The 16,702-nt window shown below is 38.9% G+C and overlaps 3 protein-coding genes and 1 pseudogene across 4 annotated transcripts; all 4 read right to left on the reverse strand.

The window, feature by feature from the left end:
- Nucleotides 1-2,277: 2,277 nt before the first annotated feature.
- Nucleotides 2,278-3,769, reverse strand: LOC116926565. Its single transcript, XM_032933513.2, has 6 exons — nucleotides 3,558-3,769; nucleotides 3,314-3,465; nucleotides 3,061-3,228; nucleotides 2,900-2,989; nucleotides 2,709-2,814; nucleotides 2,278-2,578 (listed from the first exon to the last, which is right to left on the reverse strand). Exons 1-6 carry the CDS (start codon nucleotides 3,634-3,636, stop codon nucleotides 2,358-2,360), a joined length of 816 nt encoding a protein of 271 aa, XP_032789404.2. The 5' UTR covers nucleotides 3,637-3,769; the 3' UTR covers nucleotides 2,278-2,357.
- Nucleotides 3,770-4,584: 815 nt separating this feature from the next.
- On the reverse strand, nucleotides 4,585-10,906 carry LOC116926587 (asialoglycoprotein receptor 1-like). 2 transcript variants are annotated; one of them, XM_045177017.1, is made up of 6 exons: nucleotides 10,728-10,906; nucleotides 5,512-5,663; nucleotides 5,280-5,447; nucleotides 5,125-5,214; nucleotides 4,962-5,064; nucleotides 4,585-4,902 (listed from the first exon to the last, which is right to left on the reverse strand). In XM_045177017.1, the coding sequence occupies exons 1-6, from the start codon at nucleotides 10,807-10,809 to the stop codon at nucleotides 4,676-4,678; spliced, it is 822 nt and encodes a 273-aa protein (XP_045032952.1). In that variant the 5' UTR covers nucleotides 10,810-10,906; the 3' UTR covers nucleotides 4,585-4,675. The 2 variants fall into 2 exon arrangements, with proteins under 2 accessions (XP_045032952.1, XP_045032951.1); XM_045177016.1 differs by lacking the exon at nucleotides 10,728-10,906 and adding an exon at nucleotides 5,749-5,918.
- A 1,664-nt stretch (nucleotides 10,907-12,570) lies between these two features.
- Nucleotides 12,571-13,989, reverse strand: LOC116933355 (CD209 antigen-like protein D). Its single transcript, XM_045177018.1, has 6 exons — nucleotides 13,828-13,989; nucleotides 13,567-13,718; nucleotides 13,335-13,502; nucleotides 13,179-13,268; nucleotides 12,958-13,063; nucleotides 12,571-12,891 (listed from the first exon to the last, which is right to left on the reverse strand). Exons 1-6 carry the CDS (start codon nucleotides 13,907-13,909, stop codon nucleotides 12,674-12,676), a joined length of 816 nt encoding a protein of 271 aa, XP_045032953.1. The 5' UTR covers nucleotides 13,910-13,989; the 3' UTR covers nucleotides 12,571-12,673.
- A 937-nt stretch (nucleotides 13,990-14,926) lies between these two features.
- Nucleotides 14,927-16,127, reverse strand: LOC116926592 (annotated as a pseudogene).
- Between the last annotated feature and the right edge of the window lie 575 nt (nucleotides 16,128-16,702).

Raw genomic sequence — 16,702 nt, forward strand, 5'->3', positions numbered from 1 at the left:
GCTGACAATTAAAAAATCATCATTTAATTGACGTTGTCTGTATCTGCGCAATAATCTAATAGGTGTAGGTTGGGGGGGTAGGGGGGACGTTGTTTTGCCCCCGGACATGTTGCCCGGTAACGTGTCATAGATCCCATGTTCGATGTTAACAATAGCGTAGATTGACGTGGTCTAAATCGGACCTATTGCGCCAGTGTGGCGTGACTGTTTTGTTGGGCCCCATTGATTTTTATTATGATGTTCATATCTACTTATAGACACACACACACACCTGGTTGGACTCGCTACGGATATCGAACGCGTTTGACCGCAAAGCTTTTCGTGTGTGTGTGTGTGTGCAATTTGCCATCGTTGACTAGTCACGTCAACGATTACGTCTGCATTTTTCCCCTCCCTTTTTTTTTCTTCTTTTTCTTAAATATCCCACTCTCCATTATGGTTCGATACGGCCAATGACGTCATTGTGGGGGAAGGGGTTTAAATATTTTATCATTTTCCTCGATGAAAGAAAAGCAAATGATTGGCAATAGAGATGCGAATTAACTTTAATGTTGATGACGATTCCCGATTGGGCGGAGGATGTGCGGTAATCTAATCGGGGCAACCGGCAGTGACATACACACGTGACCTGCCTCTCTCTCTCTCTCTATCTCTCACCCTACGTATCTATTTTTTTTATTATTATTATTTCTTATTCTTCTTCGTTTTTTTTTTTATCTTGTTTTTTTTTCTTAGTTACGGTCGTGATGGTGGTGATGGGTATACACACGCACACCAAAAAAAAAATAAGGGGAGGGGGGGGCAGTGGAGCGGAATCGTCCTCATGCATATTAAATGTCTAAAAGGAAATAATACGACCGGCGACACATACACAACAACAACAAAAAAATCTAGTGCGGCGAAAGCTCTGCTTAGTTCTGGTGCGATTAATCACGCTAATCGCGTCGCTTGCTGGTCTTTTCTTTCTGTTTAATGACGTATCGGTTTTTTTTTTGGGTGGGGGGGTTCTTTGGCTCGGTACGAATAAAAAAGAAAGGAAAGGGGTGGGCGTGGTCCCCCCTTTCTTTTTTTCTTGTCCACCCATCATCTTTGCTCGTCTTGCTGATTGTTTGATGTCTACGGTTTAACTAAGTAAAGTAGTAATTGAGTCAGTGGATGGCCGTCATCAATCGATTTCGTTCACTTTGACGTAATAAAAGATCGGACTTCAAAGGGAGGGAAGGGAGGGGGCTGGAATTTAACTTTTTGTTTTTTTGAGTTACAAAAGGGGAGGTGGGGAGGAAACGTATCTGAGCGGTTTAACGAGTTAACGAACCAATACGAACGATCAAAGACTACGGTTTAAGTGGGGGTGGATTTTTCGTGCCGATTCAGGGGATTTTTTTTTTGCGGGAAATCTGAAGAAAATGAAAGAGGAAATCAATTAGAAGATTTTTGTGCGAGCATTTCAAGTTGTTCAAGTTGATTAACCGATTGGAAGGCGAGAGCTGAGTGGGCTCTAATCTGATTAGATCATCAAATGCGCAAAGAGAATCTTGTGAAGAAAGGAATGGACTGATTCGTCTTTTAATTGGTCGTTGCGCGCAAAGACGTATTTCTGAAGTTAATTTCATTTTCATCACATTTTATTTTCGCTTGTAAAACGGCCGAAAATTCGCGTTTTCAGTCTGGACTGTTTGCAACGAAAAAAATAAAATAAATAAAGGCTGGATCCATTGAGTGCTCCGCACTGTCCATTTTCATTCCGGCCACTTAATTTTGTACTTAATTTTTTCTTTTTGCCCCTCCTTCTCTTTTGTGTCACTGGCCTCATCGTTCGTATTGCAGTTGATGGGTGTATCAAAGTGCTACATGGTCCGATGGGTTGGATTGCTGCAGCCGCCTCATTAAGTGGCGAAACGATGTTTGATACTATTATTATTATTATTAGTATTATTATTATTTACTCGGTCATATAAGTAACCCAAGACAGCTGCGGCGTATTTTCTATTTTATTTTATTTTCCCGACCGTTTGCTGTGTGTTATGGACGAATGATATGGTATTTTGGGTCGTCTCTTCCGTCCACGCTGGATGTTGAATTGTTATTATTATTATACACAAGATAGAAATGAACGATGGGGAATTATTTGACTGTGGTTGCATTTCGTTTGATTCGATTTAGTGTGCCTGGAGCCATCTAGCGGCGTCTTTCGACACTCGGCATGGGGAGCCACCTAGCGGTCATTTTTAGAACGTCTTTATGCAATTCAGTCATTAGTAAACGCACGTTATCCGGCTTGTTTTCTGATTGTATTTTTGGAGTAAACATTAGTTAACTCGCACAGTCGAATGGACGTACAATTGTATGGCTAACGTTTAAGGTTGACCTTCGCAAATGGCTTCGCGTAAGTTGGCGCAATTGTCGTCGTTCCATCCACCTTGTGGGGAAGCGTCGTTCAAATGAACGCAGTTTCCCGATCCGTCGGGCTGACCGATGGCCCAGTTGGAATAGCCGCCCACTATGCCCGTTCCCGTGCTGCCCCAAAGCCAAACTCCTTCGTTAAGATTATCGGTCAGGGAAGTCCAGTAACGTGTCGCTAGAATTAAACAATAATCGATCGTCAACGTTGGTCCGATTGTTTTGTCCAATGAGTGCAGCTTGAATGCTTTGTCAAACCGTTTGGCCATAGTTGAAACAAAACTGTGCGAATTAAATGATTTACTTACCGTTACCCCAGGCGTTTACCAAAACTGTTTCTTCCGTTCGACTTTCAAGGGCCAACAGTTTGAATCCGTTGAGCAAACAAGACGTCGTCTGGTCGTTGTGATTTCTCTACTCAAAAGACAAATGATAATTACTTTGCTTTTCCTTGGACGTGGGATAGGCATTATGGTCGTCCTAGCGTATCGTTTCGTACCAAATTGTAATTGACGCAGTAGCAGGATATTTCATCGATAAGTCGTCCACACGCGGTGTTTGATCCCAAATCGAAGGGACAGTTAACAGCCTATGGGCGAAAGGCATTGAAATGATTGATTGGTCTAGAAAAGTATTTATTTTTTTGTTTGCTTTTTCTACCTTTTGAATCTGGAGCTGGAAATTTGAAGTTGGTGCCGTTTTGAATCGAACACTTGCTGCAGGTTGGGTCGTGTACACGGCCTGGGGCAAATCTCGCCTCGTCCATTCGAGGATCTTTTGATTGTCTACGAGGAGAATCGGCGAATCGATGTCTACTCCATCGTGAATCTAAAAAAAAAAAACATAAAAAAATGATGCGATTTCAAAATGGGAGAACTGAAGGCCGTGACGAAGGTTTAAAATTGTGCGGTACGGTTAGAAATTGTTGGGCGTCTTTGACATTTCCACCGACGACGGTGAAGACGAGAATGCGATCCTCTTTCGTTTGGAATTCCCAGGTGCAATCTTGTTGCGTTGAGGCGTCGATTAGAATTGCTTCGTCAACAAACACTCGCCCTCCGCACTCTACAAATTATAGGACTTTGATCGTTACAACTAATTTTGATTTTGTCTTTTGTTTTGTTTCCTCGTAAAAAAATGACGGAATAAATACTTACTTCGGGTTGAGGCGACGTTGCTGTAGCTGGAACTGATGGAAGCCAGTGCAAAGATGCACACCGCTATGATCTTCATCATTGTTTATTTTTCACGGGGAAAATGGCGTGTTTTTTGAGCGTCTAGTTTAATTGACGACGGAGGTTCGCCCTACCTTGTGCTAAAGTAGGTGTCTTTATACGGGCAGCAATTGTTTGACTAGTTTCGAAATCGAGTTGAATCGTTTGTTACTGATATACCGAATGCGTTTCTGTAACAGCATCACATCTATGGAATTATCTGATAAACTTTAGATTGGAGCAAAGTAGAAAAAAAAAAAAATGTGGTCCCGTTAGGCGGCCAATCTGATTTTGGCTGGTGATAAACTTGCGTCAACATTTGAGGTGGCTTTCGTCTGTTATCTACCTTGTTATCCGTACCAACTCGGCTAATAAGGTCATTCGTATTTGCATACTGTGTCGATAGATAACAGGCCATAAAATTAAGAGGGAAGATGTGAAATCAAATAGCCATTCGAATGAAAGACGTTTTTATTTTGTTAATATATGTGTTCTCGTTGGTTGGTAGTGATTCATTCGTAATTTAAATATCCATCTTTTTATTTGTTTTTATTAATTTTTTTATTAATTTTTTTTTTTTATAAATTCAATGAGAAATGTGTCCTGGCCCGTTTACTCCAATATCTAATTGCTCTATTTTGGCGTTCTCCCCGTGATACGAGGCAGAGCTAAGCGCATGGTAACTCGTTGGGTTATCTCAACTATCAGTTTCAGACAATTATTGTGGCATTTTTGACGGAAACGCGTGGGATGATGACACCACCACCTACGCTTAGAAATTACAGAGCAACGGTCGGAATTCTGAACCTTACTCCGGTTGTATGCGTTATGCCTTCTGTTATTCAAGTCGGTGAGATGAAGTGACAATAAGATGAGACCCAAGGACAACATTTGAAATTTTGCAAATAACAGTTCCTATGTTGGCTTATGTCGGTTGGAAAGTAAGAGGAAGACACGCACAATTGGACCATTTTGGGCTAGAAACATGTATATTCATGTTCCTCGTGCGCTAGACGATTGAACCATAACAGAACAGGGGGGAGTATATTATCATAGCAGAATTAAGGAATGGCTTGACAAATAGCATCGGTTGTGAAGCCACAACCGCCGTCGTTCCAGCATCCACCCCATTGATCTTGGAGTAACATACAGTCCTCATTGGGCTCCCCGCTACTGGGTTCCCCTGGACACCAATTCTCATACCCAGGATACAAACTTGTGCCTGTACTTTCCCAAATCCACTGTCCTTCTTGTTGTGCGTCGGTCAGAGAAGTCCAAAAGCCAGGTTCTATAACGGAAGTTATAAATTTTTTAATCGCATCTTTCAAATACTGATTTTTTTATTACTGCCCCAGGCGGCGTAAATGGCTTGCTCCTTCTCGTAACTTTCCACCGTTAGCAATTTCATATTGTGATCAGTACAATAAGTCGTTTGGCTTGCATGATTCCTCTAATTTTCGCGAAAAATACCCGAAGTTTTATTTATTTATTTTTATTTTTTCGGTGTTACCTTGGAGAAAGTAGCGCAGTAGCACGAAACGTCGTCGATGATTCGTCCGCATTGGCTTTCCATTCCCAGATTAAATGGACAATCGACTGCCTATTTTAAGGATTAATAGGGTAGTAGGGCGGAATGGGCTTGTCCTCAAGTGTGACTCGTTTAACCTTTTGAATTTTGAGCTGTAAATTTGAAGTTGGTGCCTTTTTAAATCGGATGTTCGCCGTCGACTGTGTCGTGTACACGGCCTCTGGCAAATCTTTTCTTGATCGCTCGTGGGTCTTTTGATTCTCCACGATCAGAATGGGCGAATCTTTGCCGGATCCATCGTGAATCTTCAGAAGAAAAAGATACTCGTAAAAAATTTGGTCGGTTGGCAATCAAATTCATTTTGCATACAGCTAGAAACTCTTGAGCTTCTTTGAGGTTTCCGCTGAGCGCAGTGATGACGAGGATGCGATCTTCTTGCGTTTGAATATCCCAGTGACAATCTTCGTGAACTGGAGCTTCAATCACGATCGTATTCTCCACAAAAACTCGTCCTCCACAAACTTTTCGATATAAAAAAAAAAAAAAAAATGGTTATGAAATGACTTGACAAGTTTGTTTTTGGTTTTTTGGTTTTTTTTTACTTACGATGAGACTCGACGGCATTTCCATGACTGGAAATCAAAAGCGTCGAAAGCAAAATGACAAAAATGGGAATTATGTTCACCATTTAACAGACCGTTGCAGAATGAGTTGGAATCGGTTAAAACTTGGACAAAGCTCTTGTTCAGTTTTTTCATCTGATGTAAGAAAAATTGTCTTTGCTGTGCCCTTTTATTGCACTTTTTATGTGCAGTGGTTTGAAGATTAATCTGCCCATATTTTACATTTCGTGTGATAAAGTATAAGCCAATATTTGATGAACTGTTAGACGGTGATTGATTGATGTCAAGCCCTTTTTGGAGCTCATTGCCGACTTGATAGCTCCGGCTCGTGACAGTTCCACAACTGATAGGTCTCGTCATTTGTATACAATTTTGAGTTTTACGTATAATGTGCAAGAGAAAGGCAGGGGAAAAACCGGGAAAAACTCCATTTTCAAATAGTTCTGATTGTTTTGCCCAACTTTTTAGTATTCCCATAAAATAGCTTTATTTTATTTGTTACCCTGAGCACCGGATTAAAGCACCGGTGTGAAATCGTCTGCTATAGCAAATTACAACGAACGTTCGACATCTGAACTTATTCTGACTCATAAGGTTGGCGGCTTAAATGATAATCTTCCCGTTTTGATGCTCTTGCTTTTTTTTGTTGTTGTTTTTTTGTTTGTTTGATGAATGAATATGGTATATTCAAATTTGAAGTTTTTCCGTGTCCGTTTCGTTGTCCGTTAACTTGGCATACAAACAGATGTTGTATCATGCGATTGATTTGTTTCACCTTTTCTCTCCTTTTCTATCCCGTTTGCGCTCCAGTGTGAAGAAATGATTGAATTGCTTATAATGGAGGACAGGGCATTACTTATTTAGGATTTAAATCACTTCCAGTTCTACCCCATATTTCCTGTTATTTGGGTTCAATTGAATTGTGTCTGTTAAGCCCTTAGTAACAAGTCTTCGTTTATCTTTCGTTTCAGAGAGTCAGCAGCGGCCGACGTATAAAACGTTTCCATTATGCAACGATGTTCTATCTACGACCCCAAATGGTAAGTCATCATCGTTAAAGTTACTGCTGTTTTGCGTGAAATGATACGTGTTGCGCAAGTTTCCCTCAAACTGGAATCGATTCTAGCAGAATCCAAGATGTAATTTTGAAGTTCTGTACGAAGGGTTCAAATAAGACAACTGACATCTTATTACTGCTGTCTGTTTCGTAGATTACGAGTTTCTTTTTTCTTTTTTTTTTGTGTGTGTGTGGGTGTGTGTGTACATGTTTACTAGATAGGCTATCTCAAAAGTAAGCAGCGCACTCTGTGTTTTTGAGCGCGAAAATTTAAAAGGGCGCAGGCGTGTTCAGTGCTTCAAAAACGAGGGAAACAGACGCGAGTGAATGACTTGCAGTTTGAGTTTCATCATCTGAACATGTTTCGTATTAGCAGCTCACCGCAAACAAAAGTTGAAGTCAGATTTTGCATGGTGTAGATGCGATCAGATTGTAATTGCCCCGGAAGGTTTCGTTGATTTGTTGCTCATTTTGAAACGTCTGCTGCTTCACATTGGAAAAAGGACATTTGCCAAAAATTCGTATGACTGCTAGATTTTGCTCAGGACTGTCTTTGCTAAAGGGTAGAGGTGAACCGGCACTGGGACAAGAGACAGTGGCTTGGGTCAGGTAAAAGAAAAACAAATACCGTGCAAATTAAATGCGTTGGTTCTTATAGCCGGTGGATCAGCTGCTGGCGTCTGCCTTTATGTTCGTCAGTTCTAGTGCTGCGATGCTTAATAGCGTCATTTAATTGAAGAGGGTGTATAAAGAGAGCTGGTCGTCTATGCTACCATTCACGCGTGGCTGCCGACCGTTTATTGGGGCGCAGTTCCGAGTGCTTCATTCATATCCACCTTTTTTTGAAAAGAAAAATGAGCGGTTTTTAAACGCTGTTGCTCTTCTGACGGGAAAAACATTTCTGGTGTATTGTGATCGTCAATTTCGTCCGAAATGGCAGCGATCAATGTTGATCGATTCATATAAATATCGTGTTTGTTCATTTTCCGGTATAGTAATTCATTAGTATTTACACATACATATACATATTTTTTAAGCTATCTTATTCGAGAAATGTTGCCACTTGTGCTCCAATGTTTAACTGCTCTGTTTGAACATTCTCCTAGTGATGATATCGTTGGAATTAACGTACATAACACGGTTAGGTTATGACAGGCGTCAAATTTAGATAGAAATTGTAGCCTCTTTGACGAAAAAGCGAGGGATGATTGACAGCATATTTGAATTCGAAAGGTACATAGTCTTAAAGATAATTGAATCAGAGAGTTGAAAGGAAGGAAACTCAAGTGATTGGCAGTCAATCAAGAAAGAGCGTTACTTGTCAAAGTCAGCTTGAACTACTCTCGGGAAATATGATTGCTCAGAACGTAACGCGCAAAAGAGTCGTGATTTCTCAATCGCACTTTCGACTCAACTTTGAACCAAACACTTTTATGAAATTGAGTTCCGTAGATTGTGGACTTTTGGTCATTACGCTTCTAATTTTAAGTATGTCTCGGAAGTCATTTTGTTGGTTCCCTTGAACTCATAAATCCGTGGTTTGAAATCACCTACGCTAAAAACAATTACAGACGAACTGTTGGACTTTTGAACCTTGTGCTCATGTATGGCAGCTTCTGTTAATAATCTTCATATTGATAGCCTTAAAATATTAATATACATTAAAAAATAGGTTCATTAAGAAAAAGACAGCGAGTCGTTTCACTCTTTCTGTCCTGCGTAATGCGCTTCAGTGGGACGAATTTGGATTGATTGTTTAGTTTAAATGAGTGTCGGGTCTTGGGTTAACTAGGATGTAAATTCACAATACCTAGTTACTTAGTCAAGTGATTGACGTGTTTTATTCCCTTATTAATGAGCCTTCGTTTATCATTTGTTTCAGATAGTCAACATGTAGTCGGGTCGCGGTAAACACCTGAAGGCGACAGTGCGCTAAACCGAGCTCTAACCGGTAAGTCATCAGCTTTAAAGTTGCTATTGTTTTGTTTGACGTCAAACCAAAATTGTTGCTCAAGTTTCCCACACATTCGGTATACCAACAATCGTGTAAGGCATTTGAAGACCAACAGTGATCAGAAGCTTTCGCTTTTAGAATAGTTCCAAGTTGAATTACAAGGGGCTATGCGACGGGTTTTCCCTCCTTTCGGTGGCATTTTTATACATACGTATGTTTTTGGGTTGGTCGGAGGGGGGAATTTTGGTTATCTTCTGCCTATCGCGGCAAACTAGTTTGTAAAGTAAGGCAATTTATCTTTGACTTTTCTGTTTTTCTCCTTTTTTACTTTAAAAGATTTTTTAAGATTGAAATCTACAGAGCTTAATCAACTTTGCTTAGGAATCTCAGTTCGATTTTAGATATTGATGATTTTAACATCGGTGAGCTCATTTTCGACTAAACCTGTTGTTGAGCTAAAATCGAAGCCACAATTCTGTTTTTCGTGTTTTTGCGCGTTTAAAAGATTTTCCTGACTTTTTTAATCGTCATTCTCGGATTGGAAGACATCACCAAAGCAATGCGTTCTGTTCTTCAAGTTGGTGAGATGGAGTGACAGTAAGATGAGACCCAAGAACAACATTTGAAATTTTTCAAATAACAGTCCTTATGTTGGCTTATGGCGGTTGGAAAGTAAGAGGAAAACACACACAATTGGACCATTTTTGCCTTGCACTAATTATATTCATGTTACTCGTACGCTAGACGATAGAACCGTAACAGAACAAGGGGGAGGGGGAGTATATTATCATAGAAGAATTGGGGAATGGCTGGACAGATAGCGTCATATTGATTGCTGCAATATCTGTCGTACCAGCATCCATACAATGAAGTAGAGAAATATATGCAGTCTTCATTATCCGAGTTTGTGGGTTCATATGAACACCAATTCGCATAACCAGGATACAAATTTGTGTCTGTACTTTGCCAATACCACATTCCTTGTAGTTGTGCGTCGGTCAGAGAAGTCCAAAAGATTTGATCTATAACGGAAGTTATAAATTTATTAATCGCATCTTTCAAATACCAATTTTTTTATTAGCAGCCCAGGCAGCTTTAATGGCTTGCTCCTTCTCGTAAGTTTCGAGCGTCAGCAATTTCATGTTGTTATTGTCACAATACTTCGTTTGGTTCGACTTACCTGACTAAATTTTGCAAAAAAATTACCACAGAATTTTTAATTTTTTTTTACAAACGACCTAACTTCTCGAATTTAATCCAGAAGTTAAAAAAAACATCGATGCTTTTAACGACTTATACTTGTGTGAAAGTAGCGCAGTAGCACGAAACCTCGTCGACTACTCGTCCGCATTGGCTGTCCGTTCCCAGATTAAATGGACAATCGACTGCCTATTTTAAAGGATTAAAAGGGTACTAGGGGGGAATAGACTTGTCGTTAAGTGTGACTCGTTTAACCTTTTGAAGTTTGAGCTGTAAATTGAAGTTGGCGCCTTATTGAATCGGATGCTTGCCGTCGACTGTGTTGTGTACACGGCCTCTGGCAAATCTTTTCTTTAACGCTCGTGGATCTTTTGATTCTCTACGATCAGACTGGGCGAATCTTTGCCGGATCCATCGTGAATCCTTAGAAGAAAAAGATACTCGTAAAAAATTGGGTCGGTTGGCAATCAAATTCATTATGCATACCGTTAGAAATTTTAGAGCTTCTTTGAGGTTTCCGCTGAGCGCAGTGATGACGAGGATACGATCTTCTTGCGTTTGAATATCCCAGTGACAATCTTCGTGAACTGGAGCTTCAATCACGATCGTATTCTCCACAAAAACTCGTCCTCCACAACCTTTCCGATTAAAAAAGAAAAAAAAGAAAAAAAAAGAAAGAAAGAGTTTTAAGCATCAAAAAATGGTTTTGAAATGACTTGAAAAGTTTGTTTTTGTTGTTTTTTTTACTTACGAGGAGACTCGACGGCATTTCCATGACTGGAAATCAAAAGCGTCGAAAGCAAAATGACAAAAATGGGAATTATGTTCACCATTTTACAGACCGTTGCAGAATGATTTGGAATCGGTTAAAATTTGGACAAAGCTCTTGTTCAGTTTTTTTCATCTGATGTTGGAAAAATTGTCTTTGCTGTGCCCTTTTATTGCACTTTTTATGTGCAGTGGTTTGAAGATTAATCTGCCCATTTTTTACATTTCGTTTAATAAAGTATAAGCCAATATTTGCTGAACTGTTAGACAGTGATTGATTGACATCAAGACCTTTATTTTAGCTCATTGCAAACATTGATAGCTCCTTCGCGGGTCAGTTCCACAACAAGAAGGTGATGTCGCCATCACTACACAGTTTTCAGTTCACGTATGAAGTGCAAGAAAACAACGCGGGAAAAACCGGGAAAAAAAAATTTCCTTTTCAAATTGTTATATAATTATTTTGGCTAACCTTTAAGTGGGACACTCAAAGAAAATAGCACTGTATGTTACCTTTAGCTAATAAAGCATTGGTATGAAACCGGTTGAGAAAGAAAATTAAGGTGGACGTTCGACATCTGAACCTAATCTGACCCTTAAAAAAATTGTAATCTCCCGTTTTTTAATGTTCTTGTTATTTTTTTATTGTTTAGACGAAAGAATACGGTATACTTCTTATTTCAAATTTGAAGCTCTTCCGTACCGTTTCGTTTTCCGTTACTTATTGGCATTCAAACAGCTGTTAAGATGATGTTATGGATTTGCCTCACGTTTCCTAGCCTGTTTGCGCTTCAAAGTGAAGCAATGGATTGAATTGTTTAATGGATGACAGGATGTTGCCAAATTAAGATTCAAATCGTTTTTCTACTCCATATTTCCTGATTGATTCAATTTTTTTTTAATTAAAAATTTTGATTTGACTTAGGAAAGATGAAACTTTATAGAAATTCCTGTTACTGCGAGATTTTGCACAAGACTGTCGGTTTGTTCCAAGAATTTTAGAATTTTTATTTTATTGCCTCAAACGTTTAATGGTCAGAAGAAATAGTTTTGTAGGTTGTTTTTAACTAGTATATGTCTTGATTTGAATTCATCTTCGCTTGAAATTACACAGACGAGCGATCGTCGTTTGAACTTATTCATGAGCCATTCGTTGTCATTTGTTTCAGATATTGTCGACGCGCCTGTTAAAGAACCCTGATCGCAGCAGTGCGGTAAACAAAGCCACGAATGGTAAGTCATCAACTTTAATTTTATTATTTTATTCCCCGTGGAAGTGAACTTGATGTTTGTTTGCCAACCCATTGGAACATTTCCAATCGGACAAACTTTTGCTTTGACGAAGTATCCGATTTCAGAATAATTCGAGGTGTTAATTGTAAAGCGCTTTGCGTTGGGTTTTCTCACGGTATTGATGATATCTCACATTACCAAACGCATTTTTTTTGTCTTTTTTGTCTTTTTGCGTTGACCTTTCTGATTTCATGTTGTTGCACCAATCTCCTGTAGAGCTTGACAATTTGGCTTTGGTTTGTCAATTCGAGCTTAGACATACGTACATGATTGACACAACTGTCGAGTTAATTCTTCAATTTAACCTGTTGCTTGAGCTACAACAAATTCGCAATTCTGTTTTTCGTGTCGCTTTTTTTTTTAAATATTATGATGTTTTCTGTCATCATTCTCGGACTTGAAGGAATCATCAAAACAATGCGTTATGTTCTTCAAATCGATAAGGTGAAACCCAAGGACAAGTTTTAAACTTTTGCAAATAAAAGCTCTAATGTTCGCCTTCGGTTGAAGAGTAAGAATAGAGACACACTTAATTGGGCTCTTTCTGCCTTGCACAAATTATATTCATGTTACTCATTCGTTGGGATATAAAGTTCGGTAACAGAACGGTGGAAAAGAATTTTTATCATAGCAGAATTAAGGAATGGCTTGACAAATAGCATCTTGTGTATTGCTGCAAGGTAAGTCGTTCCAGCAACCCCACTCCATATCCATGCAGTCTTCATTTCCACCTGAATCACTGGGGTTTTTTGGACACCAATTCGCATACCCAGGATACAAATTTGTGTTTGTACTTTCCCAAAGCCACCTTCCTTCTTCTTGTGTGTCGGTCAGAGAAGTCCAAAACCAATACTCTGCAACGTAAAAAAAAATATATATATATAGTTTAATAACACTTTAATTTACGGTGTTTTGATTACCAGTGCTCCAGGCGGCGTAAATGGCTTGCTCCTTCTCGTAACTTTCCAGCGTTACCAATTTCATATTGTGATCAGTACAATAAGTCGTTTGGTTCGAGTGATCTCTCTAAATTTCGCGATAAAATTACCACAGAATTTTAAATTTTTTTTACAAACGACCTAACTTCTCGAATTTAATCCAGAAGTTAAAAAAATACATCGATGCTTTTAACGACTTATACCTTGGTGAAAGTAGCGCAGTAGCACGAAACTTCGTCGACTACTCGTCCGCATTGGCTTTCCCCTCCCAGATTAAATGGACAATCGACTGCCTATTTTAAAGGATTAATAGGGTTCTAGGGCGGAATGGGCTTGTCGTTGCGTTCAACTCGTTTAACCTTTTGAATTTTGAGCTGTAAATTTGAAGTTGGTGCCTTTTTAAATCGGATGCTCGCCGTCGACTGTGTCGTGTACACGGCCTTTGGCAAATCTTTTCTTGAACGCTCGTGGGTCTTTTGATTCTCCACTATCAGAATGGGCGAATCTTTGCCGGATCCATCGTGAATCTTCAGAAGAAAAAGATTATCGTAAAAAATTGGGTCGGTTGGCAATCAAATTCATTTTGCATACCGTTAGAAACTCTTGAGCTTCTTTGAGGTTTCCGCTGAGCGCTGTGATGACGAGGATACGATCTTCTTGCGTATGAATATCCCAGTGACAATCTTCGTGAACTGGAGCTTCAATCACGATCGCATTCTCCACAAAAACTCGTCCTCCACAAACTTTTCGATTAAAACAAAAAAAGTGAGTTTTAAGCATTAAAAAATGGTTACGAAATGACTTGACAAGTTTGTTTTTTTTTTTTTTTTTTGTTTTTTTTTTTTTACTTACGAGGAGACTCGACGGCATTTCCATGACTGGAAATCAAAAGCGTCGAAAGCAAAATGACAAAAATGTGAATTATGTTCACCATTTTACAGACCGTTGCAGAATGATTTGGAATCGGTTACAACTTGGACAAAGCTCTTTTGTTCAGTTTTTTTCATCTAATGTGGGAAAAATTGTCTTTGCTGTGCCCTTTTATTGCACTTTTTATGTGCAGTGGTTTGAAGATTTATCTGTCCATATTTTACATTTCGTGTAATAAAGTATAAGCCAATATTTGCTGAACTGTTTGACAGTGATTGATTGACATCAAGACCTTTATTTCAGCTCATTGCAAACATTGATAGCTCCTTCGCGGGTCAGTTTCACAACAAGAAGGTGTCGCTATCAATACACAGTTTTCAGTTCACGTATGATGTGCAAGAAAACAATGCAGTGAAAACCGGGAAAAAAAATTCCATTTTCAAATTGTTATATGATTATTTTGGCTAACCTTTAAGTGGGATACCCAAAGAAAATAGCATTGTATGTTACCTTTAGCTAATAAAGCATTGGTTTACGTACCGCCGTTTCGGTGGTACGTTTCATTACATTTGAACAATTTCTTTTGGAGGAGGCAGGGCCAATGGATTTTTAGTTATCTTCTGCTTAACGCAAAAAATAAGTTTGAAAAGTTAGGCAATTAATCGTCGACGTTTCTGATTTAACATTTTTACACCAATCACCTACAAGTTATTGTAAAACTACAGAGCTTAACAACTTGGCTTTGGATTGTCAGTTCGAGTTTAGATATTCACGATTAACATTGATGAGCTCATTTTTCGACTTAACCTGTTGCTTGAGTTACAACGAAACCGCAATTATGTTGTCCGTGTTCTTGGGCGTTTTAAAGGTTTTTCCGGCGTTTTTAATGGTCATTTTTGGACTTCAAAAATCATTAAAACAATGCGTTATACTTTTCAAGTAGATGAGGTGGAGGTGCAATAAGATGAGACAAGATTTTAACTGCAAATAAAAGTTCTAATCTTGGGCTTGTAGTAAGATAGACACACACGGATTGGATCCTTTTTGCCTTGCACTAATTATATTCATTTTACTCATTCGCTAGACGATAATACCGTAACAGAACAGGAGGAAAAGCATATTATCATTGTAGAACTAAGGAATGGATTGACAGATAGCATCGAGTACGGTGCTGCCTGCGATGACATTCCAGCATCCCTGCAGCATCATGAAATTTTCGCTGTCACCATTTCTGGGCTCCGAATCACACCAATTCGCATACCCAGGATACAAATCTGTGCCTGTACTTTGCCAAAACCAATGTCCTTCTTGTAGCGAATCGGTCAGAGAAGTCCAAAACCAATCCTCTGCAACGTAAAAAAAAAAAAAAATTGTAGTTTAATAACACTTTAATTTACGGTGTTTTGATTACGAGTGCCCCAGGCGGCGTAAATGGCTTGCTCCTTATCGTAACTTTCCAGCGTTAGCCATTTCATATTGTTATCAGTACAATAAGTCGTTTGGCTCGCATGATTTCTCTAATTTTCGCGAAAAATTTCCAAAGTTTTATTTATTTATTTTTATTTTTTCAGTGTTGTTACTTTGATGAAAGTAGCACAGTAGCACGAAACATCGTCGACTACTCGTCCGCATTGGCTTTCCGTTCCCAGATTAAATTGACAATCGACTGCCTATTTTAAAGGATTAATAAGGTTCTAGGGCGGAATGGGCTTGTCGTTAAGTGTGACTCGTTTAACCTTTTGAATTTTGAGCTATAAATTTGAAGTTGATGTCTTTTTAAATCGGATGCTCGTGGGTTCTTTTGATTCTCCACGAGCAGAATGGGCGAATCTTTGCATGATCCGTCGTGAATCTTTAGAAGAAGAAAAATGATCGTAAAAAATTGGGTCGGTTGGCAATCAAATTCATTTTGCATTCAGCTAAAAACTCTTGAGCATCTTTGAGGTTTCCGTTGAGCGCGGTGATGATGAGGATACGATCTTCTTGCGTATGAATATTCCAGTGACAATTTTCGTGAACTGGAGCTTCAATCACGATCACATACTCCACCAAAACTCTCCACAAACTTTTTCCATTGAAAGAAAAAGAAGTTTTAAGGACTAGAACTTGGTGTCTCTCGAAATTCTGAAATGACGCAACAAGTTTTTTTTTTTTTCTCGTTACGAAAGAAAGTAAATGAAAGTCTTACGATGAGACTCGATGGCATTTCCATGACTCGAACACAAAAGTGTCGAAACCAAAATAAGAAAAATGGGATTGAAGTTCACCATTTTGCAGGCCATTGTAATAGTGAAATGAACATGAAAATATCTTTGCTTGACCCTTTGATTTCGTTTTCGATGTGCATATAATTTTTATTTAAATTTTTTTTTATTTTTCTGCCCTTATTTTCCATTTCGTGCGATAAAGTAAGCCAATATCTTGTGTACAGTAAGACAGTTGATTTGATTGATATCAAGATCTTTTTTGTACCTCATTTCAACCTTGATAGCCCCTGCTCGTAATAGTTTCGCAACTAGTAGGCATAAACAATTTAGTGGATCATGACGCCTACGTGTGCTTTATCACGTGGGCGCGGCAGCTTAAATTATAATCTCCCCGTGTGATGGTCTTAGAATTTTTTTAAATGAAAGACTAAAGTACAGCAGTATATCAAATTTGGAGCTTTTCTATATGCGTTTCGTTTCCTGTTAACTTGGCATACAAACTCCTGTTAATATTACGCGATATCCATTTTCCTGTAGCAATTCACTAGTATTAACACATTTTTTGAATAAAGTCAACTGATTCGATAAATGTTGGCAGCACTTGTGCTCTAACGTCTAACTGCTCTGTTTGAATATTCTCGTCGTGATAT

Source organism: Daphnia magna, linkage group LG7 (genome assembly GCF_020631705.1).
Source record: "Daphnia magna isolate NIES linkage group LG7, ASM2063170v1.1, whole genome shotgun sequence".
Taxonomy (NCBI): domain Eukaryota; kingdom Metazoa; phylum Arthropoda; class Branchiopoda; order Diplostraca; family Daphniidae; genus Daphnia; species Daphnia magna.

Coding starts and splice junctions, on each gene's coding strand:
- LOC116926565 (XM_032933513.2), bottom strand. CDS start 3,636: ATGATGAAGATCATAGCGGTGTGCATCTTTGCACTGGCTTCCATCAGT. Junction 3,229..3,313: donor ACGCCCAACAATTTCTAACC/GTACCGCACAAT, acceptor TTTTTTTTTTAG/ATTCACGATGGAGTAGACAT. Junction 2,990..3,060: donor TCCAGCTCCAGATTCAAAAG/GTAGAAAAAGCA, acceptor TTTCGCCCATAG/GCTGTTAACTGTCCCTTCGA.
- LOC116926587 (XM_045177017.1), bottom strand. CDS start 10,809: ATGGTGAACATAATTCCCATTTTTGTCATTTTGCTTTCGACGCTTTTG. Junction 5,448..5,511: donor AAGCTCAAGAGTTTCTAGCT/GTATGCAAAATG, acceptor TTTCTTCTGAAG/ATTCACGATGGATCCGGCAA. Junction 5,215..5,279: donor TACAGCTCAAAATTCAAAAG/GTTAAACGAGTC, acceptor TCCTTAAAATAG/GCAGTCGATTGTCCATTTAA.
- LOC116933355 (XM_045177018.1), bottom strand. CDS start 13,909: ATGGTGAACATAATTCACATTTTTGTCATTTTGCTTTCGACGCTTTTG. Junction 13,719..13,827: donor AAATGCCGTCGAGTCTCCTC/GTAAGTAAAAAA, acceptor TTAATCGAAAAG/TTTGTGGAGGACGAGTTTTT. Junction 13,269..13,334: donor TACAGCTCAAAATTCAAAAG/GTTAAACGAGTT, acceptor CCTTTAAAATAG/GCAGTCGATTGTCCATTTAA.